The sequence below is a fragment of the Drosophila mauritiana genome, chromosome 3R, assembly GCF_004382145.1.
Source record: "Drosophila mauritiana strain mau12 chromosome 3R, ASM438214v1, whole genome shotgun sequence".
Lineage (NCBI taxonomy): Eukaryota > Metazoa > Arthropoda > Insecta > Diptera > Drosophilidae > Drosophila > Drosophila mauritiana.
Window position 1 is genome coordinate 25,922,151 of NC_046670.1, and position 18,394 is coordinate 25,940,544.

Genomic DNA, 18,394 nt, shown 5'->3' on the forward strand with positions numbered 1-18,394 from the left:
GCTGCCACATCGAACCTCTGAGTTACTACAAATGCAGCAGCTTATGATCGATGATCTCAAAGGCGAGATCAATGAAATTCGAACCGCTGAAAAGGAGCTAGAGCAGCAGCTCAAGGAGGAGCAGACTACCGAAAAATCGACGGCGGAAAGCGATGTACTCTCGGAGGCGAAAGTTAAGGAGGAGATCAAACAGGAACCAATCGATAAGTCTGCTCAACAAGACGGCGTTGTCGACAAATTTGATTTACTGAAAAACAGCGCTGATGTCAACAAAGCTTTCAGCAAGTCACAGCCACAGCAGCCTACTACAGTAAAGCAAGAGGAAAGCAACGAAGCTGGGGAACCTTCTGTAAATGGATCTGTGAAGAGCGAAGGTCACGATAAGGAGTCGTCGAAATACATTAAGAAGGACTACGACAACTTCGACATTGAGTCTGAGCTCACCACAAGCTTCATCATGAAGAAGGTGGAGAACAAAGCGGCTTTGGCAAAGAGCGCTGAGAATCGCTACCAGGAAAGAAATATGATCGACCAACAACAGCAGCAGCAACATATCAAAGCTAATGGAGGAGATCCCGTAGACCAGGATGATGGCTGGTACTGCCTGCAAAAGGAGCTTAACCTGATGAATAACGATCATATGCAGCAATCGCAGCAACAACTAAATGGAAACCAACAGCATCTGCCCATCAATCGCCAACAGGCAACCCAGCAATCACACTTCCTGGACAATTCAAATTCGAACAACATGATGGGCAATAGCAACCACATGTCGGATCTGTTCCCCAATGGTTGCATTGACAAGAGCAACCAGAGCACCACCAGCAGCAGCAATAGCAGTTGCGTTAGCGAAAGCCTTGCTGGTTCTAATCCCGTGAAGACTGTCTCCTCATGCAGCGGCCAGCGCGAACAGCCAGTGGTCATGGATGCTGAGCAGCAGAACGAGCATCCCGCCATCAGTGAGTTCTTTAGCAGCGATTCGGACGTGCAGAAATCCGTGGAGACACGACTGGAGGCAATGTTCGGGGAGTCCCCCGTGCACTTGGACGTTAAGAGCAGCAACGATGCCCACGACATTGAGTCCAACCTGGACGAGATTTTTGGCGACTCGAAATCGCCAGCTGCCAACCACAAAAGTAAAATGAGCATGTGGGTGCCAGACGCATCATTTATGCAGCAGGCGCCGCAGCAACAGACGTCGCAGCAGCAGCAGCAATACGCAGGACCACAGCAACCATCACAGCAGCAACATCACATCGAACTGAACTGCAACAACAATCCACGCTGGATGCAAAGCATGGAGGCGCACTACAGCGACTTTCTTTCCAGCGGGACTAGCAATGGGGAGCTGGTGAATGGAGGAGAGTCGCGGAAAAGGAGCTGGGATAGCCAGCTTATGGGCTCTGGCAGTGATATGGAAGATGACAACAGCAGCAAGCGGCTGTGCACGGCTTCTTCATCCTCCTCTTCGTCGCCCATGTCGACGCAACAGCAACACGTTCAGGTGGCACAGCATGGTCTCTTGGACTCGGACATGTTCCCCCAGATGTTGATGGATCAGCAGCCACATCAGCAGCAACAGCAGGTACAGCAGCAACACAACTTTGCCTACGCCAACATAATGGATCAGCAGCAGCAGCAACAGCACCAGCAGCAGCATTTTCAGCATAACCTGCAGCAACAGATACAACAGCAGCAGCAGATGCATGTGAGCCACATGGGCGGAGCAGCAGTAGTGGCCGGCGGAGAGTACGACGATGACATCAGTCGGCATGTGGCCAGCGCCATTGATAGCATCCTGAATCTGCAGAACAGCGGCGACTCGCTGCAGTTCTCCCTGGGTTCGATCCTCGGCGACAGCATGCTGGACGATCAACGGCAAGCAGGCGCCAATTTGCCCAGCTGCCAGCAGGAGCAGGCGATCCAACGACGCCGCCATCTGGGCGAGGAGATGAACGACTGTCTGATCAGCGGCGGTGGTTCCACAGTTAGCGGAGTGGCGGACAACAGTAGTAACATACTGCTAGAGCACCACCACCAGCAGCATCAGTTGATGCAGAGCCACCAACAGCAGCCGCACCTGCAGCATCACCACCATCAGAACATGTCGCAGGCCCAGGCGCAGCACATGGGACAGCTGAACGACTTTAGCTGTGTAGCCGGTGGCTTGGACGATCCTGTCAAGTCGATAATGACGTCCTGACTTGGAGCCCCAAGCAGCACATCAGCGGCGGAAAACGCTTCAAACAGTCTGATACTAGAGTTTAATGCCACCACCTTGTGAAAAACGGATGATAATAATGACTTCCTGATTGTATAGATACCCGTCTTAGTTGTCCTTGGTTATTGTTTTACCCCCGAGTACAACCTTTAATTAGATCTAAGTTGAGTCCGTGTAGCATAAATTGTTTTTACTTATTGTTTGTATTGTTTAGTTCAATGATTTGTACCATATTTGAAAAGCCCTCAGATAACCAATTACTTAATGCAAGGGGACAGATCGAAGAAAGCGAGGTGAAAGTAATGGCATCTACAATACGGCTGAGCCCCAATAAAGCTAAGAAAGCAATTGACGTGGTGAATTGAAAACTAAACGACGAATAGCATCAAATGCTTCTCACAGAGGTACACTAAAATGGAACGTAATATAACAAATTATATAGCTACAGTAACTAAGAGAAAGCCCTAGACAATTTATTCAAATGAAACCAAGAAAGTACGTAAGATAAAGGGAAGAAGGGAACGATGGGAATAAACACGCGCAAAATGAGAGAAATGTAAGGAATACGAATTGGTTGTATAACTTATAATTAAGTTACTTGAAGCAATTCTGAGAAACAATTAAAATCACGTTGCCAATTTTGTTGTCGTTTGAATATCAGGCAGAGCAATTTATCCGCATCCAATCGATTTTTAAAAGCCCAGATAGAATATATTTATTTACGCACTGCGTTGCGAAGGAGATTTGTAAATAGTTAGAGCATGCAGCAGTTTCAGTCGCGCCCCAGGAACTGTTCAACCAGATTATAAATATATAGCTAAGCATTTTTAAAAGGATATCATTTAAAGCGCTTCAAGTACGACTGCTTCTGATATTACAGACAAACCAACAAACCAACCAACCAACCAACCTATTGACGTGCTCAATTCGAGAGTAAAGAATATTTCGGCATAGCTACGGGTGTCATTGGAAAGCAAATGCAAAGATCTTAGGGATTAACGAGTACCAACTATGGCAAACTACGAAGCAAACCAAAAGCAGTTCAAAAATCACAATTTTAGCCAATTTAGTTTAAACATTTATAAATTATAAATTATTGAATCTAATGTAATATCTTATACACTTAAACCGATCGATTGAAACGAGAAGCTAGCAGCTCTGAGATGGGGAACCCCAGAAAACAAATAACAACAAATTAACGAATCGTATCAATTGTATCTCGATCTTGCGACAAATCTGACTTGTGATTTGTGCCACGTTTTAAATATAGATGTCTGATTAGCTTGTAAACATACATAATAAATACGATTAAAAAGTCTACAAAAGCCCACACTCAGTAAGCCACTACGAAGTTTATCCAAAACGAATCGCGACTCGCGGTAGCAATTGTAAATGTTTGACGTGGGGAGGGCGGGCGCCACGCATCAATTACATACCAGTTACAATACTAACTACTACTTTAATACCACCACTAACACACCTACTACGATACGTACTACCGTGGACGGATTGCTTGTATTACGTGTAGTCTGTAAGGGAACTTCGAGAGGTACCATATTTTAAGATGTGCTTCGTTTGTTCAAGTCACCCATCCACGACCCATGACCCATGAACCCTGACCCTGAACTCCTGAACCCAAGCCCGAATCATAAGCATAACCATCCACTCCCACAAAAGCAAAGTCTCCCATCTGCCCAGCGTCCCGTGTGAGTTGCATGATCTTGTATTTCTATTTGGAAACTTTCTAGTTATTATTCAAAGACAACCACTTTCGTGTAAAAATGTATATGTAATAGCATAATTTAAGTTGGCAACCCAAAACTGAAAAAACCTAACTCTACTGATAGATTACTAATGCGAATTGTTTTAAGTTGTATTTAGAACGAAATCGAACTCCTCAGAACTCAAATCGGTCGCCCCTCCCGCAACCAACTTTCCACAGCAACAAAGCGCAGTGTCGTCACTTGAATTGTTCAGCTAAATGTGTCTAAATGTAATTAAACATAAAGAGAAAACTAAAGATTTTTAAACAAACATTGTGAGTTTTATTAAACATCATCAGCATAGGGAGAGAGAGGACAGCAAAGCAAAGCAAAGGAAACAAAAAACTTTAATATTTGATAGTTTATTAAGCCCATCCATTCATAGTCGTCATAAACATTAAGTACATAAAACAAAAACCAACAAAAGATTCAATATAAATCTCACTGAAACGCAACAAACAACCGAAAACCCAACTGAAAACGAAAACTAAATAAAAGGAAATGCAATTAAAGTTCATGCATTTGCGTTTGTACTGGGTGAAATGTTCTTAGGAAAATAAAGAAAATTCCATACAATTTTAAAAACACTTGCATTTTATTATTGGCTCCGTTTTACATACATTCACAGGTTGCCGTGGGATCGAAAATGTTCTGATCATTTTCATTGAGATTCGTTTATTCGCTACCTTTAAGATTAAACACAAATCGACTTTGTGCTGAGTGCAACTGATTCCTAATATCATGCTAACGTAAACATACACGTTTAACTACCATAGATTACAAGGTTAAAACCTGCTGGCGGATTCGATTGATGCTACTGTCTAAAAAAAAGGGGTTTGCAATGCCCCAATATCGTGTTACAGTACGTGCTTATAGTAGGAAATAAATAATTACAAAATAACAATTATCAGTACACAGAATATTATACAATCGATTGCTTCCGATTTTCAAATGACATGTTTAATAGGAATATGGGACGATTGGCTAAAAATCCCTGGGGCGACAAATGCTGCATTTTCTTGGTGCAACCTCAAATCTAACACCTTCCAAAGGCAATGGATTAAGATAGCTGGCCTTCTATAGATAGACTTAGTAAATATTTTAAATGAATTTCGTTAGCAGAGGTCTGGCGTTAAAAAGGTGATATTGCACCCTAATTCGTCGCCCCAGGTGTTACACTTTCTCGCCATCGATCCATACCGATGTTGGGCATTGCTTTATTCGATTAGCCAACTCTGCTCTGCGTATCTCTAAACTTAGCATAGTATTTGGCATTTACGCTAAATAGCGAATACGAGTTACACGATAGATGCAGCATGAATGCGCCAACTCCATTCGGCTTTCAGTTAGTGTCGCGGACGCAACTAAGTTGCGCTGCCCCTAATTGCTTCACTTAGGCGGTAGTTAAGTCTTGAGCGGATAGACCGGCAGTGGATGGCCTTCCGAATTGAAGACCCACTGCTCCAGGTCGATTTCCTTGCGGTCGTCGCTAAACAGCAGGTAGAAGTACTTCAGGGTCTCGCTCATCCAAAAGCTTTCCATCAAATCGCGCAGACGCGTGCTCTGCGTGTTCTTTACATTTCCCATCGATGTGTAGCCAGCATTTACTTTAGCGTGAGTCTCAAACGCCTGGAAGATTTTCCATCCCATGTCCTGGTATGTCCGATTGCCAGTTAATGAGTAGAAGTAATAGAGACTCTCCACAAACTCCGGCCGCAACAGGTTGTGGGCATCGTTTGGCTTCACATAAATGTCCTGATCGTCCTTTTCGGTTAGTGCAAAATACGAGATCTCTGCAGCCAAATGTGTGGGATTCATCACGTAGGTCTGATAGCATGTATCCAATAAGTCCCTTGCAAGTATAAGGTGCGAGTCTGGCATCCCGTTCTGGTGACCCAGAATCAAAGTGCCCGGCAGATAACACGTAAGATGATCCATTTTCGGCTTAAAGTCTTTGCCATTGATCAGCTCGCCTATGTAAACCCAGTGCTCTCGTGGCGTGCGCCGCATCAGTTGTGTTAGAACTCCATCGACTGCTTGCATGTAGTCCAAAATAAGGCTAGAATAAAAAAGAGGTCAAATAAAGTAAATAATAAACAATTGGCACAGCACAGCTGTGATAAATCAACCAGCTGAAATTTCTACGTCTTAATCAAGAATTCTTTGTTCGTAATAGAAATTCTTAACTTCAATGTCACACTCATTTACGTACTTATCATTATCCCTGCGGCCGGTCTGAATCCACTGCTTGAGCAAGTACTCATAGTAGGAGTCTCCACGAGCACCAAGCGAGATAGTGGCATAGTTTCGGAATGTTCCTGTGTTGGCGTTAATGAATATGGGCACCAAACCATGATTCTTCTCCAGATCATGCACCTTCTCGTTTACTCTGTGAGCAACCTGATAAGTCAATTATTTTATAATTCGTTATTGCCCTTATCTGATCTGTGTTTACCTGTTCATAAATGGAGATGTTTGTAGAACGACTCAAATCACGAAACTCTAGCTGAATGGTGGTGACCTCACTGGTGGAGCTATCAGGGGACCACTTGGGCGAATGCGCCGAAAGATCCCCGAGATTCACATCTGAATAGGGGATATTTGACGGCGATTGAAAGGCGGGAAGTAAACGGTTGCCCAGCTCTGCAGCCTTGGCCAGAAACATTGTGTCGCCGCTCAGGTGATATGCAGACAGCAGTCCGCCTAGGACACGTATGGTGACCTCGAAAAGGTTTACATCGCGCTTGGTATCAAAGCGCAGTGATTGCTCTACCCAGTCGCGTCCTTCCTTGAATTCTGTGTAGATGTTATTGAGAAAGTTAAGGAAGGTATTTCCATAAACTAATGATTTCGTGAACACCAGGATATAGCCAACATACCATCATCCAGTCCCATTATGTACATTGTGTCCAATGAGTCAACAATGGTTAGTCCCAGACCGAACCACTCGTGGGAGTACTGGGAGATGGGCTTCAGGTTGTCGTGTCCCCATGCATACTTCTTGTAGCCCGCCCAGGAGTGTTTGAAGGCGGCCACCACAGCCGACTGTCGTTCGTTGGTGGCGCCATGGAAGTGCTGGCCCTTGGCCAGAAGGGGCTTGATCTTTTTGAGATGCTCTTTAAAGCTAACGCCGCCCAAAGTGAGTGGGTTCTTGATGGCTTGCTCAAGCTGTTCGCCCTCGCTTAGCGACTCTGCTTGCTCCTGGGCGACGGGCTCCTCTACATTGTTTAGGATGTCAATTCCACCGATGTCCTGCTCCTTGTTACTATCGGGCGGAGGCAAGGCCACAGCCATTGCCACGGCCTGGGGAAGTCCTTCAGCAGCCACCGTCTCCGGCAGACGGGCCACGTTCTCAGCTGAATTCGCTTCTCCATAGGCAACGAGCTCATTAAACTGAAATTGATTGATATTGAGATATCATTAATAGATTTAACTGGAAGTGTGCCGTGTGGGCAATAAATCAAACACCAATAGTCAATCGTATTGATACGCATGCTATCTTTATAGGCAAACAACCCCAGCCACTTAGGCACTTATCAATTAATTGGGGGGGCCTATTTACCTTATCACTAAGCGCCTCCGCCCGTGGTGCTCTCTTATCGGCCGGAACAGGTGCCGCAGCAGTGTCTTTGGGCACATCCTTATCCACACCCGGATGATGGTGCGGATTCGGCAGGGGCATTTGATATGCAACTACCTCGGCCTTGGTGTCCACATCCTTTAAACTGGCGGCCAGCAGCTGATCGCCACTTAGGCAGAGCAACACTGTCACGCAGAATCCGGTGATGCCCAGAATAATGAGATTGCGCTGACAACGCGGCAGCTGATTCCAAGCCTGAATCGTGCGACAAAAGATTGTACTTATAAGTTCGGGGTTTCTTGAGGACGCTCAAGGATCCCAGCAACTGGAATTTCTTCAGTTGACTACCTACCCGCCGCAGGCTCTTCCTGCCCCGCTCGTCAGCCGTCGCCGCTGCTCCCGGCGGGAGTGTGAGCGTTATGTGACCGCCGTCCTTCATTGTGTTTCGCTAAATGCCGCCGCCGGAATTCACAGTGTGGGAAAGTTGGATGGGAAATTCCACAGCATTCGACTCGAATAAAAATCGATTGCGGTGCGCTGCTGGCAGCGGAGGAATCGGAGCTAACTAACCGCGGTTGGTCCAACTACTACCTCCTTCACGCACTAATCATCTCTATACGTGCCAGTGCACTAATTTATATATGCTAGTTCTGGCCCACACTACGTAAAATTACAAATAAGAAATTCTAAAATTATTTCACGAGAGCTGCATTTTTGAGCTGCTCGAACCAGTGCTGCCAACTTGTTCTTCAACAGTCTGGCCAAAACGAAAGACGAGACAAGCTGTCAATCATTAACTTTTGAAAAACCTTATAAACAAATTAAATGAAATCTTAGCTATTATCACAACTTTGTAAAATAATATTGTTAATATAGCTAATGCTTTCGAAATTCCAGCTAACACAGTATGAATGTAGCCAAGTCTAGAGTGGACAACACTAGTCCCGCTTAAAAGTGATTTCTCTGGCAGCCCTGGTAAGCTCCAAGTGTGCCCACAATACGGCATTAAAGTGGTCACATCTGGTCACATCGCATTTTCACATCAAAATTTCGACGGAAGTCGGTGCGTAAACCCATAGCTCATTTTTCGTTAGATAATAGCACTTAAAACCCAAAAAAAATCACCTACAGCCGGCAACGATAGCGATAGACATAGACCCATAGGAAAGCGAACCGCAAACCGACGATGCTCCGAACCCGACTCATCCAGGCGGCCAGCTCCGCCCAGCGAGCGTTCTCCACCAGCCAGAAGGCCCTGGCGGCCAAGCAAATGACCGTGCGAGATGCCCTCAACAGCGCATTGGACGATGAGCTGGCCCGCGACGACCGCGTCTTCATCCTGGGCGAGGAAGTGGCCCAGTACGACGGTGCTTACAAGGTGAGATCTGCGACTTTTCCTGCCCCTGCGCGATTACGTAAACACCAAGCAGGCGGTTGCGACGACGACAGCTGATGCAGGTGGCCGGGATAGGGGAGGTTGGTGGTCAGCGGGGTGATATATGCGTGCTATATGTAACTACTGATAGTGATTCCGAACAGGTCGACGCGAATCCGAATGCGTGATCGGAGTGGGCAAGGTCACGCAGAATGTGTGTGACCGACTGTCTGCTGATTATAAAGATTGGCCCATAAAACAGCGATTTGTTTACCCATCTGAGGTGGATTGATGGCCGGCGTTAGCAATTCTATATTATTGGATTCATTTAAACTATGATTGTGGCAGATACAGGTGTAACAACTAGATATACACAAAATACAATACAATTATTCGTTAGAATAATGGTATTTCCTTAAGAAATTTTAGTTAATGTGTTATCAGCTTGGAAAGTTTTAAAAACAGATAAAAGATTTAAGCTCGTAATGTTCCCATCCTGAATGAGCCCCACATATTTCTGGTATCCTCACATTCTATTAATCATGTAATGCCCTTTTTAGGTTTCCCGTGGACTGTGGAAGAAATACGGCGACAAGCGCGTCATCGACACGCCAATCACAGAGATGGGCTTCGCCGGCATCGCTGTTGGCGCTGCCATGGCCGGTCTGCGTCCCGTGTGCGAGTTCATGACCTGGAATTTCTCCATGCAGGCCATCGATCACGTGAGTTGCCTCATCCTTATCCTAAGAACCACTCCCCGCACTCCAGCAGTAGGCTAACTACTCATATTATCTCATTGCCAACAAAACGTAAACCAAAAGAAAGAACACGACAATCCAATCCAAATGACCCACAACTCCAACAGCTAGCAAATAGACCAATTCAAGTGCAATATGCAGCGGCGCCTAATGGGATAATATGGGTGGATTAGCTCCTGCCCCAAGTCATAGATCGGACCTCACTAATCCCCACCCATATTATCCGATTACGTGCAGGCAAAGATACTCGATTGCGCCAAGCCGCCAGTCGGCGATCGCCCGCTGCCAATAAGCCACATAATTGAAAGCCCACGCTCAACCTGGCTGAATGAGATCAACGACATCCTGCACAGAGATCGAGTAGGCGAGCTGATTGCGCCGCCGCTGGACAAGAGCAAGTCGGACAAGATGGAGGCGGCACGCCTCATCGTCATCCGGCGGCGCAAGATGAAGAAGCACAAGCTAAAGAAGCTGCGTCGCAAGATGAAGTTCGAGTGGGCCAAGGTGCGCCAGCGCCGCGAGATGCGCAAGGAGAAGGCCTTCCAGGCCAAGCTCATATCCCAGATCAAGCAGGCGGAGGCATTCAGCGCGGAGCAGCACGTGGCGGAGATCCTGCGGCAGGCCAACGAGACGCCGCTGCCGCGTTTCTGGAAGGGACGCCGCCTGCCAGCATTTATCATTAAGCAGAAACTAGGCATTAAGTAAAGATCAAAACGGAACAGAAAGGAGTGCATCAAATAAAGCGTATTAACTTGAATTGGCGAATTTGCAGTTTGAGGGTGCATTCATCCCCACTAAACAATATTACATTTACATATTAAACACTTTATGATTCCTAATACATATTCCACATTCATAATAATATGGAGTGCTAAAATCTATCCCTTTAAAAATCCAAACCTTAGATCATCAACTCGGCGGCCAAGACCTTCTACATGTCCGCCGGCGCCGTCAATGTGCCCATTGTGTTCCGTGGTCCCAATGGAGCCGCTTCCGGTGTTGCCGCCCAGCACTCCCAGTGCTTCGCCGCCTGGTACGCTCACTGCCCCGGCCTGAAGGTCCTTTCGCCATACGATGCCGAGGATGCCCGTGGACTGTTGAAGTCCGCCATCCGTGATCCCGATCCCGTGGTTTTCCTGGAGAATGAGCTGGTCTACGGCACGGCATTCCCTGTGGCCGATAACGTGGCCGACAAGGACTTCTTGGTGCCCATCGGCAAGGCCAAGATCATGCGGCCGGGCAAGGACATTACCCTGGTGGCGCATTCCAAGGCGGTGGAGACATCGCTTCTGGCAGCTGCTGAGCTGGCCAAGAAGGGTACGGCACGGCTTTACTCTGAATGACGTGGAAAGTAGCTAACGTTCTCTTATATGTTTAGGTATTGAGGCTGAGGTCATTAACCTGCGCTCCATTCGTCCTCTGGACACGGCGACCATCTTCGCCTCTGTACGAAAGACCCACCATCTGGTGACCGTGGAGAACGGCTGGCCCCAACACGGTGAGTGAGAAATGCAGCTGATTGAAAGCCTAGCGATGTCTAAATGTTCCACCTCTTAGGCGTTGGAGCTGAGATCTGCGCTCGCATAATGGAGGACCAGACCTTCTTTGAGCTGGACGCCCCCGTATGGCGCTGTGCCGGCGTGGATGTGCCCATGCCCTATGCCAAGACGCTGGAGGCGCACGCCCTGCCCCGTGTGCAGGATCTCGTGGAGGCGACTCTTAAGGTTTTGGGTGGCAAGGTGGGCAAGGCCGCTGCGGCCAACAAGTAGGAACTCACGACTAGCCAGACGCCCGATCGGAATCCCCAGCTAACTAAATTTATAGTGCAAGTCGAAACGCTGCCTCTGGTCTAACCGAGCTGCCCCCCATAATAGTGCACCGAACTGGAAATTGAATGTTCTGAAAATGAAACACTACCACTTTCGGGTTTTGATTAGTTTTCGGACGTTCTAGTTTAATTATTTGGTTAAAGAAATCTCTTGTGAAAAATAAACGAAAACATAAATATATTTTGAGTGGGTGTTGAATATTTTGTTATATTTAATGATATAATACCAGAAGTTATAAAATATATAATTCTTATCGTTAATGATCGAAGTTTAAAAGGTGCGCGCAGCCGATGAAAACACTTTTCCATTGAGCGCTGTCCAACACTGACGACAGCTATTTTTTCGACACCAGCCTATCGTTCTGCAATAGGTGTCCTGATATCGATAGCGATAATAGCAAAGTTAACAATAACAAAAGATTTAACATAACAAATAATTGCAATGCTCTGGCTGTAATGGCAAACAGCTCCAGCTCCGACGAAAGCTGCAAGGCCCCCGACAACTTTCGCATCTCGAGCGCCTCCACAAACGGCGAAGACGAGGAATCAGATGTCGCAGGATACACAACAAAGCGCAGGCCAACGGCAGCGACGAAGGAACTGCTGAAGGATGCGAACGCCAAGGATAGGAGCACCAGCACGGGAATGGGCGCCCATATGCGGTGCCCATTGTGCCACAGCTGCAGCGCAAGCCGATTCCACTGTCGCAATTGCGTCAGAAACGGAAACATTACTCACAGCCAGGCGGAAAGGCCCGAAAGGTTTGCCCACCTTACACTCACCTTATCTAAACCACACATGTAAACTGAATCGATCTTACAATATTTTAGCCTGACGGAGAAACAGCAGCGCTACATCAACCTGCAGGCGGGCCTCAAAACCTTCAGCACGCGCTACGAACGCCTTATCGGGCAGCACCGCTCCAATGAGGATCGCCTGATGGCCATCAAGGCCAAGCGAAAACAACTGGAGCTTCTACAGCAACTAATCTCCGGCACGGGACAGAGACTGCTCGTCCTCGGCGAGCGCCGCGATGAATTGCGTCGCGCCAATGCCGAGAAGCGGAAGAACCTACCCAAATATCCGGACAAAGTCAAGATGCTCGAAAACTACGTGTTGGATCGAGTGGAGAAAATAGAGAAACTCAGGGAGACCCATCTTGGTCTCCTGGACAGCATAAAGCAGGCGGCGCGTCGCAGCATTCAGCAGCTGGTCACCTATGTGTTTCCCATAGCAGAGGTGGTCCTGAAGGAGGAGCAACAGAGGCGGGCCAGTGTGGAGCGCACCGAGGAGGCAGAAACCATAGCGGCGCTGGCCGATGCCAAGAATACATCTTACATACGCGGCAAATGGGTTTTTCATGGCAGTGGGATCAGTGAAGTTCAATACAGGATAGTGGGCCCTTCGTTGCCAGCCAATGGCGACTATACCGCCTACCTGGACTGGCTGGCAGACAACAAGGACGACGTTCCCAAGGCCACGGCCAACGAGATTACACCGAGCAGGTTCGAAGCCTACCGCATTGTGGGCGCCCTTACCTACACGGCGCAGCTGACGCAGTTGCTCAGCTTCTACCTGAACGTGCGGCTGCCACATAAGATCGCTTATGGGGACTTCTGCCGTAAGCTGCTGAACGAGGAGCAGTTCCGGCGCAAAATCTCGCGCCTCAACTCCAATATCATGTATCTGGCCTACACGCAGCAGGTGAAGTTGCGTGCGCTCATCGAACAGCACACGTTGGAAAACCTACTAGCCATCCTTGATCTGGAGCGCAGCGACTTGGGTCGATACGGGCATCTGGATGTGAACAATGCACCACTCATGAAGTCAGTGGACTCCCTACTAATCGGCATCGAGACCGCCACGGAATCGGAGTCAGAGGGTGAGTTGGCTTTGCAATTTGAGGGGAATCGTCTTTTGAAACTGATGCTGATGCCTTTCCAGACGAAAACTCCCTGCGCATGGACTGGGAGGCAGTGCCAAGCCTGACTCCGCAGCCGGAGCTGGCGGATCCCAATCTGATTCCGGCGGCCAACCAGCAGTCTACCATCGCCTTCGTGCGAATGGCGGCCACATCGGTGCTGCGCTGGATCAAATGATCGCAGACCAACAGACGCCCGATCTTTCGGCTATATCATCATGAGACACGCGTGTTATCTTTTACAAATTAGACTAAGTAATCGTTTCTGTGACAGTGCGTCGATGTTTGTCGGCAGTCGCTGGTTTTAGCGTTATCCTTTGGTTTACAGAACTAATTTTGTATCAATTATATATATATACATATATTCGCTGTGTGTAAAGAAAATGCGCCTTTTGGATTTACTTTTATTACATAACTTATTCGCCTTTATTTAATAAAAATGGTTCTCTATAAATAAATATATATAAATTTGCTTTATTAATGCTTGCATAGTACACTGACTTAGTAGGTAAACGACTCAATGAGAAACAATAATTAAACTGGTGCAATAATTGGAAAATCGGCAGACACAGCTGCGAATGAAACCTACCTAGAATCAGCACTAGAATCTTAGATTAGAATCGCAAGGGAACGAGCTGAGTGACCCTAGCTAAATGAACTTTGTGGGCAGTTGTTGCGTGGATGGGCGAGCAGCTCCAGTCGTGGTCACCACATCGCCGGCAGCGCTAGGCTGCGGCAGGCTGGGTTTAACGAATACTTGTGGCAGTGTGTTGGCAGAGGCTCCCACCTGGGCGGCGGACATGGAAACGGAGCCGTTGGCCAGCAGGTCGTAGCGCGGCGAGGCGTGGCTCATCGTGGAGAGCACGATGGCGGCGGCCATCGCCTCCTGGTTGTAAAAGGCCGTCACAGCAGCCGGAAGGGGCTGCTGTGCGGCCGATCCCGAATGTCATTGGCGCGTGGGCGTACTGGGCGCTGAGGATCCCATTCCTCCGCTTGCGCCCTTCACACTGTTCGGCGAGAAGGCCGCTTGAATGAATTGCTTTTCCATCTCCTTTAGATTTGACATGGTTTTCATTATATGCGGATCGGTGAGATCGTACACTGGACCCAGCGTTCTGGGGCTGTTGTAGATGTACATGTTATTCGCGCTGTAGCCCAGGGATCCATTTACTTGCCCTACCGCACCCAAGGACGATCTTCCTCTGTTCTGAGTCTTGTTCTTGGGCTTAGACTGGACTTTCTTTTGGGGCTTAGAGGCAGGAAAAACTCCCACAATCTCCACGCCATCCGACTCGCTGCTGCTTTCCCTGGCCACCGACGTCGTTTGCGCGGCCTTAGAGATGGCGGTGATGACAGTGGTGGTGGCAGCTAGCTGCTTGGACGTCTGAAGTATATCGCTGGTGCATTGATAGTCATCCAGGTTGATCACATGGGGAGAGGGCCGAGCTCCCACAATCACCTTGGCTTGGCCGTCGCCAGAATGCGGACTGGGATTCCCGCTGGCTGCCTGGGTGGCGGCCGTGATCAGCTTGTAGAAATTGCTGCTGGTGTTAAGGTCCAGTTTCCGGCTAGGGGATGCCAGATCCAGAACCGTACTGGCTGCTACGGCGGCGGCATTGAGTGCTGCTGCCTGAGCCGAGGTGCTCGGCATGGAGAGCAGCGTGTCCAGGTGGGGCAGGTGGTTGTTGTTATTGCTAATGGCTGGCATACTGACAGCCGCCGTGGCAGCAGGCGCCAGCTGGAATTGCGGATGCGGATTAAGTTGCGGTTGCAGCGGTAACTGCTTGGCCACCTTTTTCTTCGGCGGCTTGCTGGTCTGTTTGGGCATCTCCTTCAGCTTTCGCTTCAGACTGTTGGAGGAGGCACTTGTAGCTGAGTCCGTATCGGAGTTACCTCGAGATCGAGGGTCCTCCACTGGCTTTAGGTAGCTGCTTGCCGGCGGTATTTGCTCAGGAGCAGATACAACCCCAACGGGCTTGGGTGATGCGGACGCCGGCGGTGCCTTTGGCTTCTCCTTTGCTTTCAGCTTGGCGTTCTTGTAGCGGCTTATTTCCCTTTGCAACTCATCCAAACGCATCCAGCCTGGCGGCCACAGTTCCACCACCTTTTCCTTAAGATACCAATTGATGAACTCCTCCAACGAGTCCTTGCGCTTGGCTAGGAAAGCGTAGGACGTCCAACGCGCTTGGTACACATCGTACAGCAGATGGCGTAACTCGCTGGTCCACTGAAACTTCTTGCGCGGCATTTTGGGCGGCAGCTCGGAGTTCACTTCCGCAGCTCTGAAAATACGAACCATGATGTAAAGGAACCTAATCATTATTTCGCTTAACAATCTTACGCCTGTTCAGCAAATGTGCGCAGTTCCGTCTCATAGTTGGCTACCGCCTTAGGCATGACCACAGCAACAGCCCGCCGCAGCTTCTCCAGCATGATGGTGGACTTCCTCTTCTCCTCCTTCGCACGCACTTGTTTCCCTTTGCGCAGCATGTAGTACTTCGGCAGTTGCAGCTGATACTCGATGTGGGAGAAGACCATGTTGCGCTCGTTGCGGTCCGTGCACAGCACCGCCTCGTACACCCTAAAGTAGATTAATGGATATAAGACTTTAATCTGTTCTTAGTGTATACTTTTGTTGCAAACTCACCGAAGCAGTAGTGGCGAAAGCTTCACATCCAGATTAAACTTCTTGCCGCACATGTCTCGACTCTTCACCGCTTCTTTGAAGCTGTTGACTGCGGTCACAATGTCCGCATCCAATGTGGTGGGCAGCAGAGTGTCGGCGGTGCGAAGATCTTAAAAATAAACACGTGAAAAGGTGATTTGAACCAAATAATACTTGTAAGTAACTCACTTTCCTGCCCATCCTTGCCTTGCTGACCGGCCTGCCTATCTGAACGGCCTTGCTCAGAGTCCATATCGCTGCTGTCGCTGCTGGACACGTCGGTGGAAACACACTTCAGCTCGCCGTTGCCGACGCCCTTGACAGCTGCCGTGCCGCTCTGCGACTTTAGGAAGCTGTCTCGCTTGGCCTTTAGCATGTCCTTGACCGTTGTGGTCTTAACCACCTTCTTTAAAGCTTGCGCCTGGGCCTGACTCTGCGGCAGGGCCTGAAGCTGGCTTGCTGGCTGAGTCTGGATAGGGTCTTGGCCGTCTTCCGTGTCCGAAATCTCCACCGTGCTGGGTCGTGGCGAGTTTGAGGATGAGGAAGTGGTGATCGGCTTAGTCGGCGGCTTCTTGCCACTCGTCGAAGAACTTGCGCTTGGTTTGGATTTGCCCGTGACGATGACCTTGGCCCGCTTAGCTTGATGATTGTCTTTGTACTTGCTGCTGGATTTGGCTGTGGCAGCAGAGTCCTCGTCCTCGAGACTTTCACTCTCGGAGTCGTCTTCGGAGTCGCTTTCATCGTTCTCCTCGGAGTCGTCCTCGGAGTCGCTCTCGTCCTCCTCCTCATTGTTGCCATCATCGTTTTCGTCATCATCGTCCGAGGATGACGATGAGCTTTCCGAGCTGGACGAGACCATGCGCTTGCGTGATCGCTCTGGCATTTTGATGATGGCATCTGTTCGTGTGGTGTAGGACTTCTTGGTGAGGTTCTTGAACTCCAGTGCGCCACAGTTGATGTAGAAACCGCCCTCCAGAGTTTCCGCCTCCTCCGGTATGATTTCGTCGTACTGGACAGAACATATAGTTTAAGGTAAATAATTTCAGTGCATTCGTCGGTAAATATTTCTTGTTCTTACGGCTTCCGTGTTGTCGATGAATGAGTCCGACTCATCGTAGCCCATTCCAATGTCCCGGTAGTCGTCCTTTTTGCTTTTCCCCCTGCCTGTGGCATAGGAGTTGCCGTACTTTGCCTCCAGCTCCTTGACGATCCGTGCCACATCGTCATCGTTGTCGGCAAAGGGATCAGTGCCTGCGATGCCATTGGTAGTGCTCACCTGCTTCAGCTTTTTGGTCTTTTTCTACGAATTACAAGGGCTGAGAAGGCGATCCTCCAACTGGGTTATACACTCTTACCTTTTCCAAATACAAAAGCCGGGAGTAGTTGAACTCGGGATACTTGTTCGAATCGGTCTCGAACAGATCGAGTTTGATGCGGATGCACTTGGCAGTCTTTGTCGTGGGTTTGGAGCTGTTTTCGGGTGCAGCGGACGGAGCATCAGGCTCCAGGAAGTTGCTGCCGAAGCGCGAGAAGCCCGCATCGCCCTGGATGATCGAGGTGAGGGTGACGCGCTTGTGCTCGCCCCCCTTTGACATTTCCGGCGGGCAGAGTTACGGATATTCAGTGGGATTTGGTTTCCTTTGAGCAGAAAGGGCCTTCCCGCCCTTTTTTTTCGAAAGAGCCGCGTGTTCTTCGCCGCTCTTTCCCACTCTCTCACAGCCAAACAAAAACAACAGAGACGTCGCTGCTGCTGCTGCTGCTGCTGCTCCTCCTCCTCCTTTTGCGCTGCTTCCTCTTTTTCTCGGGATGTCTGTTTTAGGTTTTCTGCACGTACACCAAGCAACCACAACCACTTAATAACCGTGGCAATTTCACTCTGAGCTGCACTTTCTTGTTGTTGCTCCACAAACACTGCTTATCAACATAAACAAATGGCGAGGACTTGCGCCGGATTGCACTACTTCAATCGCCGCCCGCTTTGCAGCTGCATCCGCCGACCACGGCCACGAATAATTGTCACTTTTCTGGGGGAATGAAAAAGTGGAAACTTTTTTGGGGGGTTTCAGATTGGTTGGCTTGCCGGCACGAAAACAACACAGTCCGTAACGGCAGCACACCGGGGACTAAACACACGCAATCGACGCTACCAAAGGGGACATTTAAACGATTCGACCAGGCGCTTTTCGCACGGCCAGGAGCGCGATTCTTAAATTGTTTCTTGTTAAAATCCTCAACGCTACATTCTCTCCGCTCCACCCCGCACCGAAGATCCGACCCTGCTTT

At 48.7% G+C, this 18,394-nt stretch overlaps 5 protein-coding genes across 6 annotated transcripts in view; 3 read left to right on the forward strand and 2 right to left on the reverse strand.

Annotated features, from left to right (window-relative positions):
- LOC117142399 (nuclear receptor coactivator 6) overlaps nucleotides 1–4,560 on the forward strand; it is a 44,512-nt gene extending 39,952 nt beyond the window's left edge. The window contains exon 9 of the mRNA XM_033306345.1: nucleotides 2–4,560. Coding sequence (XP_033162236.1) covers nucleotides 2–2,203 — 2,202 coding nt within the window. The 3' untranslated portion in view covers nucleotides 2,204–4,560. The remainder of the gene's footprint in view (nucleotide 1) is intronic.
- On the reverse strand, nucleotides 4,556–8,312 carry LOC117142402 (endoplasmic reticulum mannosyl-oligosaccharide 1,2-alpha-mannosidase). The gene is made up of 6 exons (XM_033306349.1): nucleotides 7,917–8,312; nucleotides 7,547–7,819; nucleotides 6,864–7,377; nucleotides 6,440–6,780; nucleotides 6,197–6,384; nucleotides 4,556–6,043 (listed from the first exon to the last, which is right to left on the reverse strand). The coding sequence occupies exons 1-6, from the start codon at nucleotides 8,001–8,003 to the stop codon at nucleotides 5,389–5,391; spliced, it is 2,058 nt and encodes a 685-aa protein (XP_033162240.1). The 5' UTR covers nucleotides 8,004–8,312; the 3' UTR covers nucleotides 4,556–5,388.
- A 213-nt stretch (nucleotides 8,313–8,525) lies between these two features.
- Nucleotides 8,526–11,706, forward strand: LOC117144529 (pyruvate dehydrogenase E1 component subunit beta, mitochondrial). Of its 2 annotated transcripts, XM_033309752.1 has the most exons (6): nucleotides 8,529–8,627; nucleotides 8,696–8,942; nucleotides 9,500–9,661; nucleotides 10,603–11,014; nucleotides 11,076–11,195; nucleotides 11,255–11,706. In XM_033309752.1, the coding sequence occupies exons 2-6, from the start codon at nucleotides 8,751–8,753 to the stop codon at nucleotides 11,464–11,466; spliced, it is 1,098 nt and encodes a 365-aa protein (XP_033165643.1). In that variant the 5' UTR covers nucleotides 8,529–8,627; nucleotides 8,696–8,750; the 3' UTR covers nucleotides 11,467–11,706. The 2 variants fall into 2 exon arrangements, with proteins under 2 accessions (XP_033165644.1, XP_033165643.1); XM_033309753.1 differs by lacking the exons at nucleotides 10,603–11,014; nucleotides 11,076–11,195; nucleotides 11,255–11,706 and adding an exon at nucleotides 9,935–10,454 and having other exon boundaries at nucleotides 8,526–8,627.
- Nucleotides 11,707–11,886: 180 nt separating this feature from the next.
- Nucleotides 11,887–13,691, forward strand: LOC117142981 (beclin 1-associated autophagy-related key regulator). The gene is made up of 3 exons (XM_033307332.1): nucleotides 11,887–12,286; nucleotides 12,356–13,407; nucleotides 13,470–13,691. The coding sequence occupies exons 1-3, from the start codon at nucleotides 11,982–11,984 to the stop codon at nucleotides 13,622–13,624; spliced, it is 1,512 nt and encodes a 503-aa protein (XP_033163223.1). The 5' UTR covers nucleotides 11,887–11,981; the 3' UTR covers nucleotides 13,625–13,691.
- A 205-nt stretch (nucleotides 13,692–13,896) lies between these two features.
- LOC117142979 (yemanuclein) lies at nucleotides 13,897–18,394 on the reverse strand. Its single transcript, XM_033307331.1, has 6 exons — nucleotides 17,467–18,394; nucleotides 17,190–17,411; nucleotides 16,301–17,120; nucleotides 16,094–16,241; nucleotides 15,788–16,027; nucleotides 13,897–15,728 (listed from the first exon to the last, which is right to left on the reverse strand). The coding sequence occupies exons 1-6, from the start codon at nucleotides 17,704–17,706 to the stop codon at nucleotides 14,393–14,395; spliced, it is 3,006 nt and encodes a 1,001-aa protein (XP_033163222.1). The 5' UTR covers nucleotides 17,707–18,394; the 3' UTR covers nucleotides 13,897–14,392.

Bases quoted from the DNA above. Each gene is read 5' to 3' on its own strand.
- LOC117142979 (XM_033307331.1), bottom strand. From the start codon at position 17,706: ATGTCAAAGGGGGGCGAGCACAAGCGCGTCACCCTCACCTCGATCATC. The intron at 17,121-17,189 runs GTAAGAACAAGA...TGTTCTGTCCAG, and splicing joins TCATCGACAACACGGAAGCC to TACGACGAAATCATACCGGA. The intron at 16,242-16,300 runs GTGAGTTACTTA...TTTATTTTTAAG, and splicing joins AGGCAAGGATGGGCAGGAAA to ATCTTCGCACCGCCGACACT.
- LOC117142981 (XM_033307332.1), top strand. From the start codon at position 11,982: ATGGCAAACAGCTCCAGCTCCGACGAAAGCTGCAAGGCCCCCGACAAC. The intron at 12,287-12,355 runs GTTTGCCCACCT...ACAATATTTTAG, and splicing joins CAGGCGGAAAGGCCCGAAAG to CCTGACGGAGAAACAGCAGC. The intron at 13,408-13,469 runs GTGAGTTGGCTT...ATGCCTTTCCAG, and splicing joins CACGGAATCGGAGTCAGAGG to ACGAAAACTCCCTGCGCATG.
- LOC117142402 (XM_033306349.1), bottom strand. From the start codon at position 8,003: ATGAAGGACGGCGGTCACATAACGCTCACACTCCCGCCGGGAGCAGCG. The intron at 7,378-7,546 runs GTAAATAGGCCC...AATCAATTTCAG, and splicing joins CGGAGGCGCTTAGTGATAAG to TTTAATGAGCTCGTTGCCTA. The intron at 6,044-6,196 runs GTACGTAAATGA...TTTTTATTCTAG, and splicing joins GGCCGCAGGGATAATGATAA to CCTTATTTTGGACTACATGC.
- LOC117144529 (XM_033309752.1), top strand. From the start codon at position 8,751: ATGCTCCGAACCCGACTCATCCAGGCGGCCAGCTCCGCCCAGCGAGCG. The intron at 8,943-9,499 runs GTGAGATCTGCG...TGCCCTTTTTAG, and splicing joins AGTACGACGGTGCTTACAAG to GTTTCCCGTGGACTGTGGAA. The intron at 11,196-11,254 runs GTGAGTGAGAAA...TCCACCTCTTAG, and splicing joins GAACGGCTGGCCCCAACACG to GCGTTGGAGCTGAGATCTGC.